General features: G+C 37.9%; 1 protein-coding gene across 2 annotated transcripts in view; it reads left to right on the forward strand.

Moving 5' to 3' along the window:
• The first annotated feature begins 292 nt into the window (after window positions 1–292).
• The window catches only part of ZDHHC13 (zinc finger DHHC-type palmitoyltransferase 13), a 61,019-nt gene continuing 39,073 nt past the window's right edge, over window positions 293–22,238 (forward strand). Inside the window, exons 1-4 of one of the 2 annotated variants that reach the window (XM_069091275.1) lie at window positions 293–472; window positions 15,763–15,911; window positions 18,182–18,304; window positions 21,111–21,188. In XM_069091275.1, coding sequence (XP_068947376.1) covers window positions 446–472; window positions 15,763–15,911; window positions 18,182–18,304; window positions 21,111–21,188 — 377 coding nt within the window. In that variant the 5' untranslated portion in view covers window positions 293–445. The remainder of the gene's footprint in view (window positions 473–15,762; window positions 15,912–18,181; window positions 18,305–21,110; window positions 21,189–22,238) is intronic. The other variant, XM_069091276.1, reaches the window with a different exon arrangement.

The raw sequence follows: 22,238 nt of genomic DNA on the forward strand, positions 1-22,238 counted from the left end.
TCTCGGGGGCAGAGATGATGGAGAGGGCAACCCGGCCCAGTGGATTTGGGTTCAGTCCCCACTGAAGTGACCTTAGGCAGGCTTCAGTTTCCCCCTCCTGGAAAATAACCGAGGTGCACTAGACTAGACAATTCTCGGATGCTAGGAGGCTGAAGCGGAGGATGTCAAGGAGGAGCAGGTGACGCCCCGCCCCTCTATCGGGCTACACCAACCGGGGTGGCCCCGGCAGGACGAGGCCCCGCCCCTCGGAGCGGATTGGCCGGACCGCGCCGTGATTGGCGGGCGGCTCGCGGAGCAGGAAGCGGCCGCGGCGCTGACAGGGGCAGGAAGTGGGCGGCAGCGGCGGCTCGCCGAGGAGCAGGAGGCGACAGCGGCGGGTCCGGGGCAGAGCCGGGGTCGGGGCCAGGCTCGAAGTTTCTCAGCCGGGGCCCGCGTGGAGGCAGAGATGGATTGGTCCGGGCCGAGCTCCCAGGTGAGAGCGGCGGCCGCGGCGGGGCGAGCGGGGAGCCAGGCGGGGGCTCGGGTGCGAGGTGGCCCGGGGAGCCCGGGGTCGCAGCCCGATGACCGGCGGGCACTGGGGACAGCTTCCCCGGTCCCCAGCCTCTCCCCCTTCCCCCAAGGCTGAGGGGTGTGGGGTCGGGGGCGGCCCGGGGTCCGAATCCCGCCGTCCTCGCTGACAAGTCGCTTCTCCCAGGGTCTCAGTTTCCCCACCTGTAAAATGAGGAGGGGAGTGGATTCGATGCCCCCCAAGCCCCGGCTCGTTCCATCTCTGGACCTCCAGTCCCGTGATCTTCCATGTGGAAAGTAGGAAAAACCGCGTAACCTTCCTGGGCCTCAGTTTCCCCACCAGTAAAATGAGGAGGTCAGACCAAGTGCCCGCCGAGGTCCATTCCCAGCCCAGCTCTGATCCTATGGTCCTCTCTGTGGCTTCTTGGGAAAGCCACTCCAAGGGGCCTCAGTTTCCTCATCTGTGAAATGAGCTGTCTGGAGGTGCCCCTTCGAGATCTAGATCTGGGGTTCTCTGAGCTTAGTTCATCCCCCCCTTTTTTGCAGAGGAGAGAAAAGTGTGTGTGGGGGACTCGTCCTGGGTCACATGGTAACAGGGTCACATCGTGGGGAGAGGGATCTGGGGGCGGGAGGGAGAGGTGAGGGTGGAGGTCTGGGAAGGGATACTGAGGATGTTTGGGGTCAGTAAGTGAGGAAGGGGCTGGAGAGGAAGGGAACGTGGGCCTGTGGAAGGAAAGGAGGAAGGGAGTGGGGGCGGGGAGAAAGACTTGAACCAGTTTCAGGGCAATAGGGATGAGGATTCCAGGACTGCTGCGTTAATAGAGGCATAATGTTCTGACCCAGGGAGGCGGGTGATTATAGGGTCAGGGACTCGTGGATCTCGGACTGTGGTCACCCAATCCACTTTCCTCATTTTGTAGAGAAGGAAGCAGAGAAGAGAAGTTAATTTACCCAATATCACACAGTAAAAGTGGTGCATCTTGGGAGAAGGGGGTAGGGTAGGGAAATGGGAGTGTGAGGAAAGGAGAAAGAAAGGAAAGGGGCAGGTAGATGGGAAGAATTGAGGAGAAGGGGATAAGGGAAAGAATGGAGAAAAAAAATGAGATGTAGGGTATTAGGGATGGGTTGTATTAATAGAGATATTCATAACCTTGGAGTTGTTGAAATGACTTGGTCCGAATCACAGAGGTAAAAACCCGAAGAGCTGAACTTTGACCCAAGTTCCCTGACTTCAACTGTAGTTTTCTTCCACTGCACCTGTTCTCTGCCTTTGTCAGATCACATCCGAAATATCAGACCAAGGGTCGATTTTCACCTTTTAGGGAGGGACGTTTACCGACTGGAACAGTGCAGAGTAATGCCACCACAGGACGGGCCATGATGCCTTACAATGATCACTTCCAGAAACTTCAGAAGACTTGAGGGGATGGCAAAGCCTTTTTCAAGTTTTGAAAGAACTGTCATATAGCAAAGGCACCAGATTTTTTACTTTGCCCCAGTGAGACCTAGATGAGATTAAAGTTGTAGAAAGGTAGTTTTAGGCTCAATATAAAGAGGTTTTTGTTTTCTTTATCACTTTGATGCTGTTCCAAAATGTAATGGGCTATCTTGGGAAATAGTGAGTTCCTCATTGCTGAATATACCTTGAGGTTGTTGTAAAGAGAATTTCTCTTCAAATAGAAGTCCAGCTAGCTGGTCTTTGAGGTCCCTTTCAACTTGGAGTTTCTATAGATTCTGATTGAGTGAAAGAATGATATTAAATGCTATTAAAGAATGACTAAAAGTTTGATATTACTACATTGAAGGGGCTTGGAAGAGCCTGGAGAGAGGGGACAGTTAGAGAGTTTAGGTAAGTAATTTAGTTGGGGAAGACAGAAAAAAAAATTGGGGAATGGGGGCAGGTGAATGGGGGAAAAAAGTAAAAGTGATGGGAATGAGGGAGGAAGTTGAAGGGGGTAGGGATGGGGGAAAAACTAAAGTGATAGGTAAACAATGGTTGAGAAAAACCTGAGGGCCAAGATATCCCTCCCTCTTCTGCCCCTATGCACCTAGGTGCCACTAATGTTTGTGGGTTTTTTTTTTTCTCTAGACCAGGTAAAAATGGAAGAAATGGTGGCCTTTCCATGGGGGTTGGGCTGAGAAGGAGGCAAAGATTAGAGAGAAGACTTCCTCACAAGAGGTGTTAGGTTACATGCTCTTAGTGGACTGTTCACCTTGACCTTGAATCTTTTGAAACAGCTCTAATTGATTCCACTCCCCTGGGAGAGGATATTTTTTTCCCTGCTTTGCTTTGTTTTTTTTTTTTTTTCCAGTGCTGATTTAGAGTCCTTTTACCTTTGCTTGTTTATTTGTCCTGTGTCTCATGTTTTCTTTTTCCCCTTCTCAGGCAGTTATTTTGTTTTTGTTTCATCTATTTATTTGTTTTTAGCTTTCAGTATTCACTTTTATAAGATTTTAGTTGTAAATTTTCTCCCCCTCCCTTTTTCCTCCCTTCCCCAAAATGGCATGCAAACTAATATAGGCTATATATGTACAATCATATTAAACATATTTCCACATTAGTCATATTGGAAAAAAGAATTAGAGCCAAAGGAAAAACCACGAGAAAGAAAACCAAAACGACAACAACAAAAAAGAAAATATTATGTTTCCATCTGCATTCAGACCCTATAGTTCTTTCTCATGCAGTTATTTTGAAGGTGGGTTCAAGTGAGGAGAGAAAAACGTAGGTAAATGTAAAGGTGTGAATATATATGCTACTTCAGTCAGAGGAAAGCAGTAAACCAACCAAGATTTATAGATGGAGAAAAGGTTCTGCAAAGATGTTCTACCTTCAAATGGAAATTTGATGATAATGGTGGTATCTCTCTTCCTTTAGCTCTCTGAGATGTTGAGGAAATGTCATTCATAACTCTTATTTATTTATAAAAGGTGTAAAAGAATTATTTTCCACTTGCAATTACTTGGGAATTGGGAATGGAGGCATTGGAAACTTGGGCATGTAACTGTAATTGTTTTGGCTAAAAGGGTGTGGAATCTTTTAATGGCCACTTGTTAGGGCCTTTGGGAGTCTAATTCCCTCAATCAAAGCAGGTGGAGTTGATGGTTCTGTGTTGAATCAATGCCCAGCATAACATTACCATATTTATCTTACCCTTAGAAGAATTCTTGTAGTGTCTTGATCAGGTTGTATTTACTTAGTGAGAGATAAGTTGGATATCCTTGACAACTCCAAGGATAGGTCCACTTAATTCCAAGTTGTTTTTGTCCTTGTAGTTTGTTGTCCTTTTTTTCCCCTCTCCTTTGATAGTCTCGTTCACTCATTTCAGTTTATTAAGCACCAGGCACACATCCTATTTGCTGGGATTAGTATGATACGAATTAAACAGTTTTTAACCTCAAGCACGTATATTCTTTTGAGAGAAATATTTATATAGACAAATAGAAACACCTACCAAGTAATTTCTGGGGGAAACACTTGGGAAGAGCAAGAAAAGTTTCCCGAAGGAGAAAGCACTTGAACTGAGCTTTGTATGATGTTAAGGATTCTAACAGGAACAAGTAAGAAGGAAGTATTTTCCAAATATAGCAGACATAGCCTGTCAAAGGCACAAAGATGGGAGAGGGATGGAATGCCAAGTATAGCAAACAAGACAGCTCGGCTGGAATGTAGTGGACATGAGGGAGGGGAATGGGTCATGAGCTTTGGAAAGTGGGCTAGAGTCAGATGGTTAAGGGCTTTAAGGTTGTAACTTATCTTAGAGGCAAGTGGAAATTACCAGAATTGACTGAACTGGGGAGTGACAGAGCTACACTTAAGGAGTATCACTTTGGCAGCTGTGTGGAGGGTAGTTTCTTTCCTGAGCTCCAGTACTGAATCACAGGCTACCTATCGGATATTTCAAGCTAGGTGTCTCATGGACATCTCTGCAAAATAGTTCAAAAGAGTGGACAGTCATTCCCCCAAAACCTAATCCTCTCCCAAACTTCTGTATTTCTGTCAAGGGTACCACCACCCTGTTCCAGTTACCCAGGATTCACAACTTTGGCATTATCTTTGATGTCTCACTCTCTCTCACCTCAAATATCCATTCAGTTAACAAATCTTAGCTTTTCTTTCTCTGCATCTCTTGATCTGACCTCTCCTCTCTAGTCATACGGTGGCCATCATCCTAGTTCAGGTTCAGGTCACCTCTCTTCTGTACTGCTATTGTAGCTCTCCTGCCTCAAATCTCTCTATCCATCCTCCCATCATCCTCTATATGTTTGCTCTAAAACAGATAGGACCATGTCTTTTCCCTGTTCAGTAAATTCCAGGTGCTACCTATCACCTCTAAAATAAAATATAAAATACAAACACTTCTGTTTGTCATTTAAAACCTTTTACAACTTGAATCCAAGCTACCTTTCCAGTTTTATCACTTCCTTTCCTGCGCTGTAGAAACAGCCAACCTGCCTTTCTTTCTGTTTCTCACACAACATACTTTATCAACTGTCACTGTTGCTTTTTACTGGCTCTCCCCCATGCTTGGAATGAATCCTTCCTTACTTCTGCCCCTCAGAAAGTTTCTTTCCTTTGAGAATTAGCTCAAGCACCACCATCAGTGTGAAGACTTTTTTGATTCCTTAGCTTCTGGTGTCTTCTGAAAATTACTTTGTATTTATTTTGTATGTATTCTCTATATGCTTATTTATGTATATGTTGTCTGTCATCTTACCAATAAAAATGTATGATCCATGAGGTCAGGGACTATTTGATTTTTATTTTTAAATCTGCAATACTTAGCACTTTGTTGGTAATTGATTGAAACACTGAAGAGAAGAGAAATTTGAGTCAGAGAATCTAGTTGAGGTTTTTATTCTTATTTTTAAAATTATCTTCATTTCTTTGAATATTTTCCAATTACATGTAAAATTGTTTGAACAATAATTTTTAAAATTTTTGAGTTCCAAATTCTTTCCTTTCCTCCTGCCCCCCCCTTTTGAGAAGACAAGTGATTTGATATTGATTATACATGTGAGATCATGCAAAACGTATTTTCATATTAGCCATATCGAAAAAGAAAACACAAATAAAACAATAAAAATAAAGAAAGTTTAAAAGTATTAGACATTAGTCTGCGTTCAGAATTTATCAGTTCTCTCTCTGGATGTGGGTAGCATTTTTCATCACGGGTCCTTTGTATCCTGGATCATTGTCTTGATCAGAGTAGCCAAGTCTTTCTCAGCTGATAATTGTTACAGTATTGCTATTACTATGTACAATGTTCTCCTGATACTGCTCACTTTACTTTAGGTCAGTTCGTATAAGTCTTCCCAGGTTTTTTTCTGAAACCATCATGCTCATCATTTCTTTCTTTCTTTCTTTTTTTTTTGCCTTTTGGAGGGCAATTGGGGTTAAGCAACTTGCCCAAGGTTATAAGGATAGTTTGTGTGTGTGTGTGTGTGTGTGTGTGTGTGTGTGTGTGTGTGTGTGTTAAGTGTCTGAGGCCAGATCTGAACTCAGGTCCTCCTGACTCCTGGGCCGGCTCTTTACTTACTGCACCACCTAGCCGCCTGGTACTCATCATTTCTTATAGTATAGTGGCAGTATATTGCGCTCATATACTACAAGTTGTTCAGCCATTCCCGAATTGATGGACATGTCCTCAATTTCCAGATTTTTTGCCACCACGAAAAGAGCTACTTCAAAAAAGTTTTATGCAAATAGGTCCTTTTCCTTTTCTTTGATTTGTCTTTGAGATACTGACCTAGCTGTGGTTTTGTTAGGTTAAAGGGTATGTCCATTATAGCTCTTTGAGCATAATTGCTCTTCAGGATGGTTGGACTAATTTACAATTCTACCAGCAGCGTATTAGCATCCCTATTTTTCCACATCCCCTCTAACATTTGTCATTTTCCTTTTTTGTCTGGTTAGCCAATCTGATATGTGTGAGATAGTACCTCAGGGTTGTTTTAATTTGCAGTTCTCAAATCAGTAGTGATTTAGAGTATTTTTTCATGTGACTATTGAGAGCTTTGAATTCTTCTTCTGAAAACTGCCTGTTCATATCCTGTGGCCATTTGTCATTTGGGGAATGTCTTTTATTTTTATAAATTTGACATAGTTCCCCAAATATTTGAGAAATGAGACCTTTATCAAATATACTTGCTGTAAAAAAAAAATTCCCCTAGTTTCCTGTTTTCCTTCTAATTTTGGCTACCTTGGTTTTGTGCAAAAGCTTTTCAAATTCATGTAATGAATATTGTTTATTTTACTTCCTATAATCCCCTTTATCCTGTTTAGACATAAATTCTCCCCTTCTTTGTAGATCTGACAGGTACATTTTTCCATGTTCCCCTAATTTACTTATGATATCACCCTATATATCTAAATCACCTTTCCATTTTGACCTTATCTTGGCATCCTCTGTGAGATATTGTTGGTATATGCCTAGTGTCTACCAAACTGCTTTCCAGTTTTCCCAGTAATTTTTTTCAAATGGTGAGCTCTTATCCCCCAAACTTGGATATCAATACTAGATTACTGTGATCAGGCCAAGGTCTCCTACTGCATCCAGGGCCATCCCCAGTTATCCTGATCTATATCTTACCACTGGACCCAGTTGGCTTTGGAGGAGAAATTGTCATGGTCCTTTTCGAGAATGAAGGACAGACACCACCACCATGACAACAATTGTGTACCTAATCTATTCCACTGATTTACCACTCTATTTCTTACACAATACCGGATTGTTGTGATGTTTACCCCTTTGTAATATAGTTTGGAATCTGGAACTTGTAGGCTATCTACTTTCACATTTTTTTTCATCAATTTGCTTGATTAATTTCATTACTATTTTTTCTAGCTCTATAAAATAATTCTTGGGTAGTTTGATTGGTATGGCTCTGAAAAAGTAAATTTACTTAGGTAGAATTCTCATTTTTATTATATTGACTCAGACTATCCATGAACAATTAAAATTTCTCCATTTGTTTACTTCATCTTTATTTGTGTGAAAAGTGTTTTATAATCATATTAATATAATTCCTGGGTTGGTCTTGGCAAGGTTTATATAGTTTATAACAGTTTATATAGTCTGCATTTATTTTAAATGGAATTCCTCTATCCTTGCTGGATTTTGTTGGTATTATATAGAAATGCTGATGATTTTTTGTGAGGTTATTTTATATCCTGCCACTTTGCTGAAGGTGTTAATTGTTTCAACTAGTTGATTCTCTAGGATTCTCTAATATGCCATCATATCATCAGCATAGTGATAATTTTGTTTTCTTGCTGCCTATTTTTATTCCTTCAATTTCTTTTTCTTTCCTTATTGCTATAGATAGCATTTTAGTATAATACTGAATAATAGTACTGATAATGTACATTCTTGCTTCATTCTTAATCTTTTGAGAAGGCTTTAAGTTTATTGTTTTAAGAAAACATTCATTGATTCCTATACTTTCTAGTGTTTTTAATAGAAATGGCCTTTTGTCAAAGGCTTTTTTTCTGCATCTATTGATATAATCATGATCTTTGTAGTTTTTGTTATTGATATGGTCAATTATGCTGAGGGTTTTCCTAGTATTGAACCAGCTCTATGTTCCTGGTATAAATCACACCTGGTCATAGTGTGTGATCTTTGTGACATATTGCTGTTATCTCCTTGCTAGTATTTTATTTAAAATTTATGTGTCAGTATTCATTAGGGAAGTTGGTTTATAGTTTTCTTTCTCTGGTTTAGATTTCAAAACTGTATTTGTCTCAGAAACATAATATAGTAGTACTCCTTTGCCAATTTTTTCAAATAATTTGTATAGTATTGGGATTAACTGTTCCTTAAATGTTTGGTATAATTCACTTATGAATCCATCTTCCAATCCTGGAGATTTTTGCTTAGGGGTGTTCGTTGATGGCTTGTTCAATTTCTTTTCCTCTTCTGCTAATCTGAGTAGTTATATTTTGATAAATATTCATCCATTTCACTTCTATGGTCAGTTTTGCTGACATATAATTGGACAGAATAACTCCTAATAATTGCTTTAATTTCATCTTCATTGGTGGTGCATTCACCCTTTTCATTTTTGATAATAGGAATTTGGTTTTCTTCTTTCTTTATTAAAAATAAAATTAAATAGTAGTTTATCTTTTAAGGTGGTCCCCCCCCCCAATAAAAACCAGCTCCTGGCTTTATTTATTAGTTCATTGGGTTTTTTTTTACTTTAAATTTTATTAATTTCTCCTTTGATTTTTCAAGTTTTCCATTTTGGTTTTTAGTTTGGGGATTTAAAATTTGTTCTTTTATAGTCTTTTTTAAGTTGTGTACCCAATTCATTGATCTTCTCCTTCCTTCATTTATTGATGTCTGCATTTAGAGATATAAATTTTCTCCTAGGTACTGCTTTGGCTGCATTCCACAAATTTTAGAATGTTGTTTCATTATCTTTAATGAAATTATTGATTGTTTCTATGATTTGTTCCTTCACCCACTCATTCTTTAGGATTACATTATTTAGTTTCCAATTAGCCTTTTAATCTATGCTTTCATAGCCCTTTATTAAATGTCATTTTTAATGCATATAGTCTAAGTAGAGTGCTTCTAATAGTTCTACTTTTGTTTGTGAGATTTTTATGCCCTAAGCATATGATCAGTTTTTGTGAAGGTGCCACATATAGCTAAGAAAAAGGTGTGCTATTATCTATTCCCATTCAGTTTTCTCCAGAGGTCTCTCATATCTAACTTTTCTATGTTTCTATTCATCTCATTGACTTCTTTCTTATTTGTTTTATGTTTAGATTTATGTAGTTATGAGAAGGAAAGTTGAGATTCTCCACTAACATATTTTTGCTATTTTCTCCTGTATTTCATTTAACTTTTACTTTAAGAATTTGGATTCATTGCCATTTGGTACACATATGTTTAGTATTGATATTACATCATTGTCTGTGGTTCAACATCCCCTGCCATGTTTGTCATTTTCCTTTTTTTTGTCATATTAGTCAATTGGATAGGTATAAGATGACAGCCCAGAGTTGTTTTAATTAATTTGCATTTCTCTAATCAGTAGTGATTTGGAGTATTTTTTTTCATATAACCATAGTTAGCTTTGGTTTCTTTTTCTGGAAACTGCCTATTCATATTCTTTGATCATTTATGAACTAGGGAATGGCTCTTATTTTTATAAATTTGACTCAGTTCCCTATATTTGAGAAACGAGGCCTTTATCAGGGAAACTTGCTGCAAAAAAGTTTTTCCCCAGTTTCCTGTTTTCCTTCTAATTTTGGCTACATTGGTTTTGTTTGTGCAAAAGCTTTTTAAATTCATGTAATAAAACTTTTCTATTTTGCTTCCTATAATCCCCTTTATTTCCTGTTTAGACATACTCTTCCCTTATCCATAGATCTGACATATATTTTTCTGTTTCCCTAATTTGCTTGTAATATCACCCTATATGTCTAAATCATTTATCCATTTTGATCTTATCTTGGTATCCTGTGTGAGATAGTGGTCTATGCTTAGTTTCTGACAAACTACTTTCCAGTTTCCTCAGCAATCTTTGTCAGATAGTGATTTCCTGTCCCAAAATCTTGGATCTTTGTGTTTGTTAAGCACTAGATTACTATGGTCATTTACTACTGAGTATTGTTTACCTAATCTATTCCACTGATCCACCACTCTTGTTTCTTAGCCAATACCAGGTTGGTTTGATGATTTCCACTTTGCAATACAGTTTGAGATTTGGTACTGCTAATCCACCTTCCTTCACATTTTTTTTCATTGATTCCCTTGATATTCTTGACATTTTGTTCTTCCAGATTGCTTATCCTTTTTAGTTAGGCCTATTTTAGCTTTTTCTTTGTCTGAGATCATGATTGCTACCCCTGCCTTTTTAATTTCAGCTGAAGCATAATAGATTCTGGTCCAGTCCTTCTGTCCCCTTACCCATTTTTTTAAACCGTGTTTGTCTTTTTTAAGTTTGTTTCTTGTAAACAACACATTGTGGGATTCTCATTTCTAATTTATTCTGCAGTTCATTTCTATTTTATGAATGAGTTCATCACATTTGTATTCATAGTTACGATTACTAACTGCATTTCCCTGCATCCTATTTTCTTCTGTTTATCCTTCTCTCTTTTTATCCTATCCTTCCTCTAAAGTTTGTGTTGCTTCTGACCACTGCCTTTTTTATTCTCTGCCCACCCTTTTATCACCATGTTCACCACCTCCTTTCTCTTTATCCCCTTCCCCTTCTACTTTTCTATTGGGTAAAATAGATATCTCTTACTATTTGAGTATGTATATAAATTTTCCCTTTTTAAAACCAATTTAGATGTGAGATTCAAGCATTGCCTACCCCAGCCCCACCATTTTCTATTCCACTATAAAAGCTCTTTCTTTTGTACTTCTTTTTTGTTAGATAATCTTCCCCATTCTTTTTCTCTCTTCCCCCTTCTCCCAGGGCATTCCTCTTTCTTGTTTCTCCATTTTTTACATGACCCTAACCTAATTGACTCACTCCTGTACCTACTTTCTATGTAAAATCCTTTTATTTGCCCTAATACTGATAAAATTCTTAAAAGATACATATATCATCTTCTCATTTAGAAAGGTAAACAGTTTAACCTTATTGAGTCCCTTTTGATTTCTCTTTCATGCTTACCTTTTAATTTGATTTTTTATTTAACTCTGTTTTTTTCATCAGAGATGCTTGAAAGTCTTCTATTTCATTACATATCCTTTTTTTTCCCTCGAAGGATCCTACTTAGTTTTGCCAGGTGGGTTATTTTTGGATTGTAATTCCAGCTCCTTTGCCTTCTGGAATAACATATTCCAAGTCCTCTGCTCCTTTAATGTGCTAACTGCTAAATCTTGTGTGATCCTGATTGTGACTCCACTGTATTTGAATGGTTTCCTTCTTGCTGCATGAAGTATTTTCTCTTTAACCTGGAAGTTCTAGATTTTGGCCATAATATTTCTGGCAGTTTTCATTTTGGGATCTCTTTCAGGTGGTGGTTGGGGTATTCTTTCTATTTCTATTTTACACTCTGGTTCTAGGATATCAGGGCAGTTTTCCTCAATAATTTCTTGAAATATAATGTCTAAGTTCTTTCTTTGATCATGGTTTTCAGGTAAGTCAATAATTCTTCAATTATTTTTCTTCAATATATGTTCCAGGGGTCCATGAAATTGTTTTCTTTGTTTTTAGTATTTTGATAACTGTATATTAATAGAATTGGTTTCCTTTTTAATGTTCTGTATCTTATTTTATCCATTTTAAAACATTCTTCTGGAAGGGATCCATAGGCTTTACCAAACTGCACAAAGAGGCCATGACACAGAGAAGGTTAAGAACCCCTGCTCCAAATTCAGTCTCTCCAGCTTATTTCATAATATTCTCTACAAATGTTCCAGGCAAATTGCTCAGATTTTTATTCCTTAAATCAATTATGCACTTTTCTTCCTTTCTCTTTTCTCATACAGTACCCCAACATTGCAATGTTCTCTCTGTCTTTACCTGTTAAATTTCTATTCACCTTGTAAAGTTACCTTCTTTGGAGACTTCTTTGATTCTTCTTTGTCAATAAAAACTTCCCTATTCCCATCCCTTGATCTAATGTAGAATTATGTCTTAGAATTCCTGAGTCATAGGATTTGGGAATTGGAAAGGACTTTGAAGTTTATCCCAATCTCTCCCTGTTCAACAGATTGCCTTGTGCAACCTTCTGACCAGTAATTGTTCCCTTTCTGCTTGAAGAGCTTCAGTAATGGGACAGTTGCTGGCCCATTGCATGTTTGACCAAAAGCTCTGACTAATATTCTGATATTACACTGCCCAATGTGTGGAAGTCATTCTGCTCTGCCCATTCCAGACCATAGCATGTCCTCTTAAAGTTTTAAGCATTCTGATAGGAATTTTGCAAATCTCTAGCAGATTTTAGTTAGCCTACAAATATTTAATTGTGTTAAAGTTACTCTTAGGAATAGGAAATGATAGATGGCATTGTGCTTGTCCTTAAGTAGCCTACCAGTCTAGGGTAGGCAAAACGTGAATATATGAAGAAGTTAGAGAATAATTGTAAAGCATTCAATAACAAGAGAGTGATTTGCAGGCAGTATTCTGATAGACTTAGGCTATTTTTTTTTCTATAGTGGGAGTGAAAGATCAGTTTTTTTCACCAAAGGCTTTTATGTGATCATCCTCAGTCAAATATTAACTTCCATACTTGTGATTAAGAATGAGCTTTTTGGGGTGGCTAGGTGGCACAGTGAATAGAGCACTGGCCCTGGAATCAAGAGGACTTGAGTTCAAATCCAGTCTCAGACACTTAACACAAAAACTAGCCATATGACCTTGGGCAAGTCACTTAACCCCAATTACCCTCCAAATAGCAAAAAAAAAAAAAATTAAATGAGCTTTTTGTGGCAAAAGTTCTTCTTGAAAAACCCAGTAGAGAGTTACCTTTACCTAAGAGTTTTAGGTTTCATATTCTCTATGTTTAAATGAGGATATGCCATGTGCAAATATAGTATACATATTAACTAAGACCAATATTTATAATGCAGCATAAATTATGATAAGAGCACAAGAGAAATAGAAAATGTTGTTTGAGGTTCATTTATGACTGAGAAGATCAGATGAAGATTTGAGGTAGACCTTGGAAGATGAGGAAAATAACAGCAGAGGATAGTTCTGCAATATTGTAAAGTTTACAAAGCACTCTTCATACAGTATTTCATTTGATCCTCATGCCAGTCCTGTGAGGTAGGTACTATAGTTGTTATTATCTCATTTTACAGATGAGGTTCAAGTAAGTTCACTGACTTGCCTATTGTCACGTAGCTTTTGATCTTCAGAGGTAAGGTTTATACCCAGGTCTCTCATGACTCCACAAGTCCAGCACTCTTTCTACTGTACCACATTGCCTTTGTAAAATTTCATCTGGTAGAGGTTGAGGAATGCTGGGGGAGTGCCATTCTGGGTATGTTTGATCAAAGCATACCTCCGGATTTGTACAAAGGATGACTAGTAATCCAGTGTAATGTATTTTGAAGGGAGTAGCATGAGATAAAGATGAAAAGAAAGGTAGACACCAAACTGTGGTGAAAGTTGAATATTAAGCTAAAGAATTTTAACAACTCAGTATATAGTAGGGAGCCATTAAAGGATTTTGAGCAGTGAAGTGATAATATCAGATCTGTGCATGGAAAAAGTCATCCTGATGGTGTGAAGGATGAATTGCAGTAGAGATAGACAGGAGGTAGGAAGGTCAGTTATGTGTTGTAATATCCAAGACACAGAGGCCTCTGCTAGAATAGCAACAGTAGTTTAAAAAAAAGATTCAGATTTCAAAGGTAGGAGTGACTAGACTTGATAATTAATTGGGTATGGGAGGTGACAGAGAAGATTCAAAGATAACATTGAAACTTCAAACATGAGTGAATACAGATACCATTCACACAATCTTCTGAAGTTTCTTCTATGCAGATATATCATCTTATCTGTACCTCTTGGCAGTTATCTACCAGTTCACAGGTCATTCTTCCTTCCTCCAAGCTGCTGGTATTTGACTTTCAGTATTTCTCTCCACCTGGACTTGTTCACTTTTACTTATGGATTTTGGTATACATATTGATGTTTCCTCAAACCCTTGGACTTCCAAGTCCTCACTTCCCTCAACTCCTGTTTTCTATATTTTCACTCACCTCAGCAACACCCACAGATGGTTACACCCTTGATCTCACCATCACTTACAATTTTCACTTCCATGATCAAGAATTCTGAAATCCCTTTATCTGACCACAACCTCTTATCCTTCCATCACTGGCTGTTCTTCTTTCTGACTCCATTCTTTGTCCTCATTATGATCAGCACTCCCTCCATACCTCAGTGCTCTTCCAGGTCATCACCCCTGCTCTAACTTTGTTTAGTTAAAATGGCTCAACTACACACTAACATCACTCTTATATTCCTTACCCCATTTTCTTATTGCTTCTCATGCTTTGACAAACGTCCATTGACAAAATATCTTCACCCTCTGCTTCCTCAGTTTTAATTCAAGTAAGTGCTGGTTACTGGGTCCACCATGACTTTGAACCCAGTAATCAGCGCTTACTTGAATTTATTTTATCTAATCCCTATAGGGCTCTCATTATCTTAATGTAATCCTTGTACTCTTCCTTAGTAGATTCGTTAACCACAAAGGCTATTCTAAGCCTCTTTTCAACCCGTTTTACCATTCCTTCTTCGAAGAAAACCCTGACTCATACTTTACTGGGAATATGGAGACCATTTGTCATAGCCTTACATTCCTCCTTTTTCTACATCTTAGAACTCTTTGACATTATCTCCCACTGTCTCTTATTTTACTACAGTCTCTGATGAAGATAGAATTCTTCTGCCCAAGACCAGCCTTTACTTATACTCTTCCTTCCCTATCTTATCTGGTAGCTTGCTCTAACACCCTTCCCACCAATTTACAATCTCTCCTCATTTACTGACTTTTTCTTTGTTGTCTACTAAGATGCCTAGGTCTTCCCTATCCTTAAAAAAAAAAACTTCACTTGACCCTACTGTCCTTTCAAGTTGTTATTCTATATCTCCCCCATCCCCTTTTATAACCAAAATCCTAGAAAAAAGCCATTTTGCTTATTGCTTCTATTTCCTCTTCTTTCACTGCTCGCCCCCTTAAAGTTTTGTTTATAACCTCATCACTGACCTCAAACTTCTTTCATCTAAGTCACTATTAAACTCTTAATTACCAAATTTTGTGACCTTTTCTTATTCCTCATTTTCTTAACATCTGCTCACCATTTGAAATAATTTATCACCCTATGCTCAGTGCTCTTTCCCAGCTTTTCATGACACTGCTGTCTTCTGCTTCTCCATCCACCTGTCTAGCCACTTCTTAAGTCTTCTTTTCTGAGTCATCATCCATGCCTTGTGCCTAACCATAGATGTCACCAAAGGCTCTCTGTCCTGTGCTCCTCCTCTGCCCTCTCCATTAGCATCCTTTTGTAATGATTTATACAATGTATGACTTTATATTAATGAATGAAAAAGTATTGATTAAGCACTTATTGTGTTCCAAGTACTGGGGATTATTGGCAGAACTAAGAACTGTGAAGGATACATTCTGCAAAATGTATGTCTCAGACTTCAAAATGCCAATTATGCCAATTAGTTAATTAACACAGATAATCATGTTTGTTTGCTCAATTGGTTATATATGCTATTGATAATTTTATAACCCTTTGCATTGTAAATCTTCAGTGCAGGAATCACAGTCATGGCTCCCATTGGTCTCCAGGGCTCGGTCATCGAAACATCTCTGCACAGGAAAACAGACAACCAACAAAGGAGAAAGATGCTTTGCCTCTTATAGAGGACTCTAGTAACTGTGACATTGTGAAAGCTACCCAGTAAGTCCTCTATGACCATATATCCTTGGGCTGAATTTTATTAGTGTTCTACTGTATATGCTATGCTATCTAATGCAGTTCATAACATTGTTTTGCTGCTTTCACCTTAATGAAGGATGATAACAGTAACATTCAAGAAAATATAAAAGAAGACTGCATTTAAAACAACAAAGAACATTTAATATTTGGGTATTCATTTATTTGGATATACAGCCAACCTTTGTAAAAGTGACTCTAACCTTAATAAAAGGTGACCCTAATTATACTAACAAAAACCTTTGCATGTAGTATAAGCATTCAATAAACACTTATCGATTGATCTAAAAAATTGAGGGTACATTTAATATTCATTTATGGGACATATCAATATATTGGAAATGATGATACTTCATATGTTAATTTGTAGATTGAATGCACTATCAATTAAAGTGCTAATGCATTTTTTATGACTGAATTAAAATGCTGAAGGAAATTTATAAGGAAAAACAAGTAGGTAAATTGACACAGGTGGTTATCGTAAAATTCTTCTGGTACTGACCAAAAATTAAAAATGACTGAAATGAATATAGATCCTAGCCATAGAACCAAATAGATCTGGGAAAATTGGAGATTGGCTCAAATATAGGGTATTCTGGCACCATTATCCAACTGGTCTCTGTCAGCCTTAGAGGATTATAGATTAATTCAGTGCCAGGGGTCATAGATAACAGGCAGCAGGGCCTGGGAAGAAAGACTTAACAGCTTTGGGCCTTCAGAAGGAAAGAACTGGCAGTAAGAAACACACTTCAAATAAGGTCACCATGGAAGAATCGGCAAAATGATTTCTAAAGACAGGTGATGTTTGATTGAAGAAGAGAAATAAGCAAAAATTTAAGGAGGAGAACTCCCTCAGTGTACTTGGTTACAAAGAAAATGTGTAGAAATGCCCTGAAACAGGTGTTGGGAAAAGGTTTTCTGACAAATTTGGAAAAGATACCAGCATGACAACAGCGTAACTGCTGAGACCCTCCAGAGTAGTTCAGAAGAGCAACCAGAGATCTAAACACAAAGATCACAAAATCACAGAACTTGGGACCTAGGAGGGATCTCAGTGCTCATCTAGCCCAACCCATACATGAAAAGAATATCATCACAGATCCAAAGAATATCATCACATATCCAAAGAATATCATTACATAACTAAAACTGGTTTTTTGGTCTTGAAGGCTTCCAAGGCAGGAGAGCCCATCACCTCTTCAGGAAGCCCATCATACTTTTGGCCAGCCTTAATTATTGTAAAGTTTTTTTCTTGGCAGTGAGTCTAAATGTGCTTCTTAACAGATCTGTGGTTTCTTCACTGTGGATATTCTATCTACAGTTGTAAATTACAAGCCCTGTACACCTTGGTAGGTCATCTTCATGCATTGCTGTGGCCAAAAAATTGATTACTTGATGGCCAGTCTTTTGGTGATTATCTTCCAGGGCTTGCCTTCCACTAGCACAGCCTTTGATCATAGGACTACAGAGCTGGAAGGGACCCCAAGGCCATCTAGTTCAACAAGCACTTGGTCAAGAATGTCTCCCATTATATTCCTGACAAGTGATCATTTAGCCCCTTCCCAAAGATCTCTCACCACCATTCCACTCAGAAAAGCTCTAGTTGTTAGATAATTTCTCCCTCCTTCAAGCTCAGACTTGCAAGCCCCATGTACTGCTCCTAACTGCCCTCTATGATTTAGCAGTGCATATCGCATGCCTATTCTACATGACAACCTCCCAAACACTCCTATAACTATCTATTTCATGTCCCTGATAAGTCCCATCTTCTCCAGACTCACATCCCTAGTGATGAGTCATTAGAGTAGAACTTTAATAGAGGACTTAAAGCTAACTGATTACAGGAAAAAAAACAAAAGTATTTCTTTTTCAATAAAATCTTAAAGATGTTTCAATGACAGATAATTGAGTCCTGTTGTATATCACTATCAATTACCAGTGCCTCAGTCTTATTATTACATAAAATCACAGACCTTTTCTGGTCCTGACCTAGAGGACTTGCTAACCAAGCTTTATTTGTTTTGAATCAGGAAATGTAGGAAATCAGCATAAGCTTCAGTATTAGAACTCATCAACCTGTGCTTTGTTCATCTTACCTTTATTTGTAATTACCACATTATTCACCTGCAAGATAGACTACAAAGAATGTAAATCTTTTGAAAGGAGGCATTTTAGCATTTAAAAGTTTTAAAATAATGTTCTGTGACATAGATTTGAATGTTTCCTGTTTTTAGATATGGAATATTTGAGCGATGTAAGGAGTTGATAGAAGCTGGATATGATGTCAGACAACCGGACAAAGAAAACGTGTCTCTTTTACACTGGGCTGCTATAAACAACAGACTGGATCTTGTAAAGTAAGACTGAGCAGCTGTTTCATATATGTCTCTTTTTCTTTGCTGATGATTATTTTCCTTTTCCATTTCTTATTTTCCTTGTGTGAACTTTCTTTTTTGAAGCATAAGTTTGAATGATGACCCATTTTTAATATTTCTTTATGAATTGACTGGTTCTCAGAAATTCTATTTCTTTGTCATCATTTCCCTTAGAATGTGAATTTCAATAGGATGTTAATCAAATCGATGTGAACCTAAAGACAAAATTTGAGTACCAAAAATGTGAAATCTTTAAAAAGGGGAGAAAATGCCTTTCATGGCAAACCAAAAATTTGAATCTTCTTTACTTGTGACCTTACAATGTTTTACGTTTGGGAAATGGGAGGATTTTGAACTGCCCTTTAAATAAAATTTTTAAAATATTGTTACTTTTTTTTTTGCTTTTTTTAAATTTTGGAGGGCAATTGGGGTTAAGTGACCTGCCCAAAGTCACACAACTAGTTTTTGTGTTAAGTGTATGAGGCCGGATTTGAACTAAGGTCCTCCTGACTCCAGGGCTGGTGCTCTATTCACTGTGCCACCTAGCCGCCCCAATATTGTTACTTATTTATGTATATATGTATATTTATATATAAATATTATTGCTTATTTTTTATCCTTTTTATTTCTTTAATGTATATAGTTTACCATTTTGTCATTTACTAACATTGTTTTAGGGTAAGTTTTCATTGGGGCCATGATCTTTTTTAGAAAGTTAAGTGACTATTTAAAAAATTGTTGTTATTTCCATCACAGGGCACATCCCTTTCTTGAATAAGTATCTGGAAATGACTCTCTGTGCTTTTTTTTTTTTTAAACAATTGGGGTTAAGTAACTTGCTCAAGGTTACACGGCCAGTTATTTCTGGGTCTGGTGCTAAGTATCTGAGCCCAGATTCAATCCCCAGGTCATCCCGACACTGGGGCCGGTGCTCTTACTTGCTGAGCCACCTGGCTGCCCATCTCTGTGCTTTTTTTGATGATCTTTTAACAATTCAGTAGCCTTTTCTCATTCCTCATCCTTCTTGAAACTCTACAGCATATGGTATAGTAAGCCACTTTCTCCTGAGTTCTGATGCCATTGTCTCCTAGTTTTCTTCTTACACATCTAGCTTCAAGAAGAAGTCAGTTTTTGCTGGGTCATCATCCATGTCCCACTTACAGTGCATGGTGTGCCCAAGGACCCACTCCTGGGCCCTGCCTTCCTCTCTACTTTCCTCCCCATATCATCATCTGCCTATTAGCCCTGAATAGATATCACTTAGGGATCCCAAACTCAACACTTCCATGACAGGATTCATTATCTTTGCTGCCCAAACATCTCTTTTTCCTAATATTTCTTTTTCTGTTGAAGTCACAAATGAACCCTTGTTGATGCCTTACCTCTCCTCACCTTTTATATCCAATTAGTTGACAAGTCTTTTCATTTCTACCAACATAATACCTTTCTTAACCGTCTTCTCTACATCTTCACACCACATCTACCCTGCTTCAGTTCTTAATCACCTCTCATAAGATTATTGCAATATTAGGTTACTCTCTACGTTTCCAGTCTTTTTCCTTTCCAACCATTCTCCACATGGTTTGTAATTACAATTCTGACTATCACTCCCATGCTTAAGAAAGTCCCTTTTACCCCAGGAACTCTTTCTTATCTCCAGGGGAAAGACGGTGACATTTCAAGCTCTTCACAATCTGATTCCAGCCAGTTTCCAAGTTTACTGTACAGTATTCTCCTTCACTCACTCTTATCACCACCAAACTCACCTACTTCCTATTTTCTATACCACATTCCATCCATCTCCACCCTTTATGCTTCTACAAAAACCCAAGTCTGGAATGTGCTCTCTTCCTCAATTCTACTTCATGCATCCCCTTGCTTCTTCCTCCAGAGCTCTGAATAAGTACCAATTCTTTTATTAAAAGACGTCCTTGCTGATTTATTTGCTAGTGCCTCACCCCCACCCCAATTACATTCTATCTATTTTATATATAGTTTGTAATTATTTTTCTGTGTAAAATTTGTCTCCAGTCAATATAATGTAAACTCCTGAGGGCAGGAGTTTTTCATTCTTGTGTTTCTATCCCTAACGCCTTCCAAAATGCCTGGTGCATAATAGTTGTTTAATAAATCCTTGTTGCATGTTACCATAAATGTGAGGAAGAGCAACAAAGTAATATGACATATTTTATTGTACCAAATAAAAAAAGGTCTTCTTATTTTAATAAACTATGTAATACATCAACTCTATTTCAGAAAGATTTATTTTATCTAATTTTAAGAGTTATCAGAACTTTGCCTCAAATAAGATGAGAACACTCTATTTAAACTTTACTGAAAGACTTTCCAGCTTTGTCCTACTATGAAAGTAGCATGGATGAGAAATTGAATTCACTATTAAAACTGATATGATCTCTTTTGTGTTCTCTCACCATGTTCAGATTGCATCATATGTAACAGTAATACATATAATGAAATGTTTCAAGTGTGAAGCTTTTGAAGGCTGACATGGCTAGTGAGAATGTGCAGACAACAATAATCAAATGTATAGGAGGAAAGTTATGAGTAAGGTTAATTGTAACTAAGGTCATTAGTTACCAGCCGAGAATATTTGACCAGAAAAAGGCACAAGACTCTAGAAAGAAACTTTTTCAAAGTTCCATAGAGCTGAAAATGTGTTTTCTTTTGGCAAATAGTATCTTTGTTTGTTAGCATTTATGACAAATCTAACTAGTGTGATGAAATACGGAATTTGGATTGTGATAGACTTGTGTGTTTTCCTGCACAGGTTTTATATTTCAAAAGGTGCTGTTGTAGATCAGTTGGGTGGGGACTTAAATTCAACCCCTCTTCACTGGGCCATAAGGTAAGTTTTCTAAAGGTGAGCTTACATTTATATTGTTTTTTAAGGTTTGAAAGCTCTTTGCTCACAACAAATCTGTAAGTTAAGAACTGTAAATATTATTGCTATCTTAATGGAGGATACTTGTGCTCAGATAAGTGAAGCCCTTGCCCCGGATCACCCAGTGAGTTGGTATTATCGAGGTCTGAACCCAGGTTCCACAAAACCATGGCAACAGAGCCGTTCAGGTTACTTAAGCCCATCTAAGTTTTCATAATAAGTATAAGCCTATCTACATTTTCATAATAGTTTTTCATGTTATCCTTAAGGTTTTTTTTTTTTAATAATGTCGTTGTTATAATACAGTTATGTAGTTCACTAGCTGTTATAATGTGGTTGTTCAATTATGATTGTAAGACTCAGATGTATGTCATTAAACATTGTTTCCATAATTAGGATAAATGTTTTGAATAGTTAATCTTGAGGGACAGCATGACATAGTGTACAGAGAGCCAGCAAGACCTGGGTTTAGTTCTTGACTCTGATGTGTCAACCTGAGCAAGTCATTAAACATCTTATTGCCCTAAGCAAATTTCTTAGTCTGTGAGTTGGAGATAAGGCACCGACTTGCATTGGGGAAGGGAGTTTTCTTATTGTAGAGTTCCCTATACCAATGAGATCCTTGATCTAGTTCCTGTTTCTATAATTTATCACATAGATGAACTGCTATTTCTATAAACTGGGGATCTCATTCAGAGTAGTCATAAAATGTTCAAAAACACAGCTTGATCTACAAATCAGAGGCCTATTCTGATAGCATTAGTAGTAGACTGAATTTGTTCTAAATGGTTCAGCTGTGTTGACAGTTGTCAGACAACAGACAGGCCAATATAAAATATCAGGCAGTTAAAGTAGAGTCCACTGGTGCCTACCCAGTGCTATTCTGTAATTTAAAAGTCACTCTTCTGCCTTTATTAGTTCCCTTTTACCACATCATTGACCATGAAAGATAACCTTTAAAGGCAAATTCATTTGAAACCAAAGTAGTGTAAGAAAAATGTATTTTTCTGCCTA

This window comes from Petaurus breviceps, unplaced genomic scaffold (genome assembly GCF_028583685.1).
Source record: "Petaurus breviceps papuanus isolate PSGF00001 unplaced genomic scaffold, PetGlider_PUasm1.0 188, whole genome shotgun sequence".
Taxonomy (NCBI): Eukaryota; Metazoa; Chordata; class Mammalia; order Diprotodontia; family Petauridae; genus Petaurus; species Petaurus breviceps.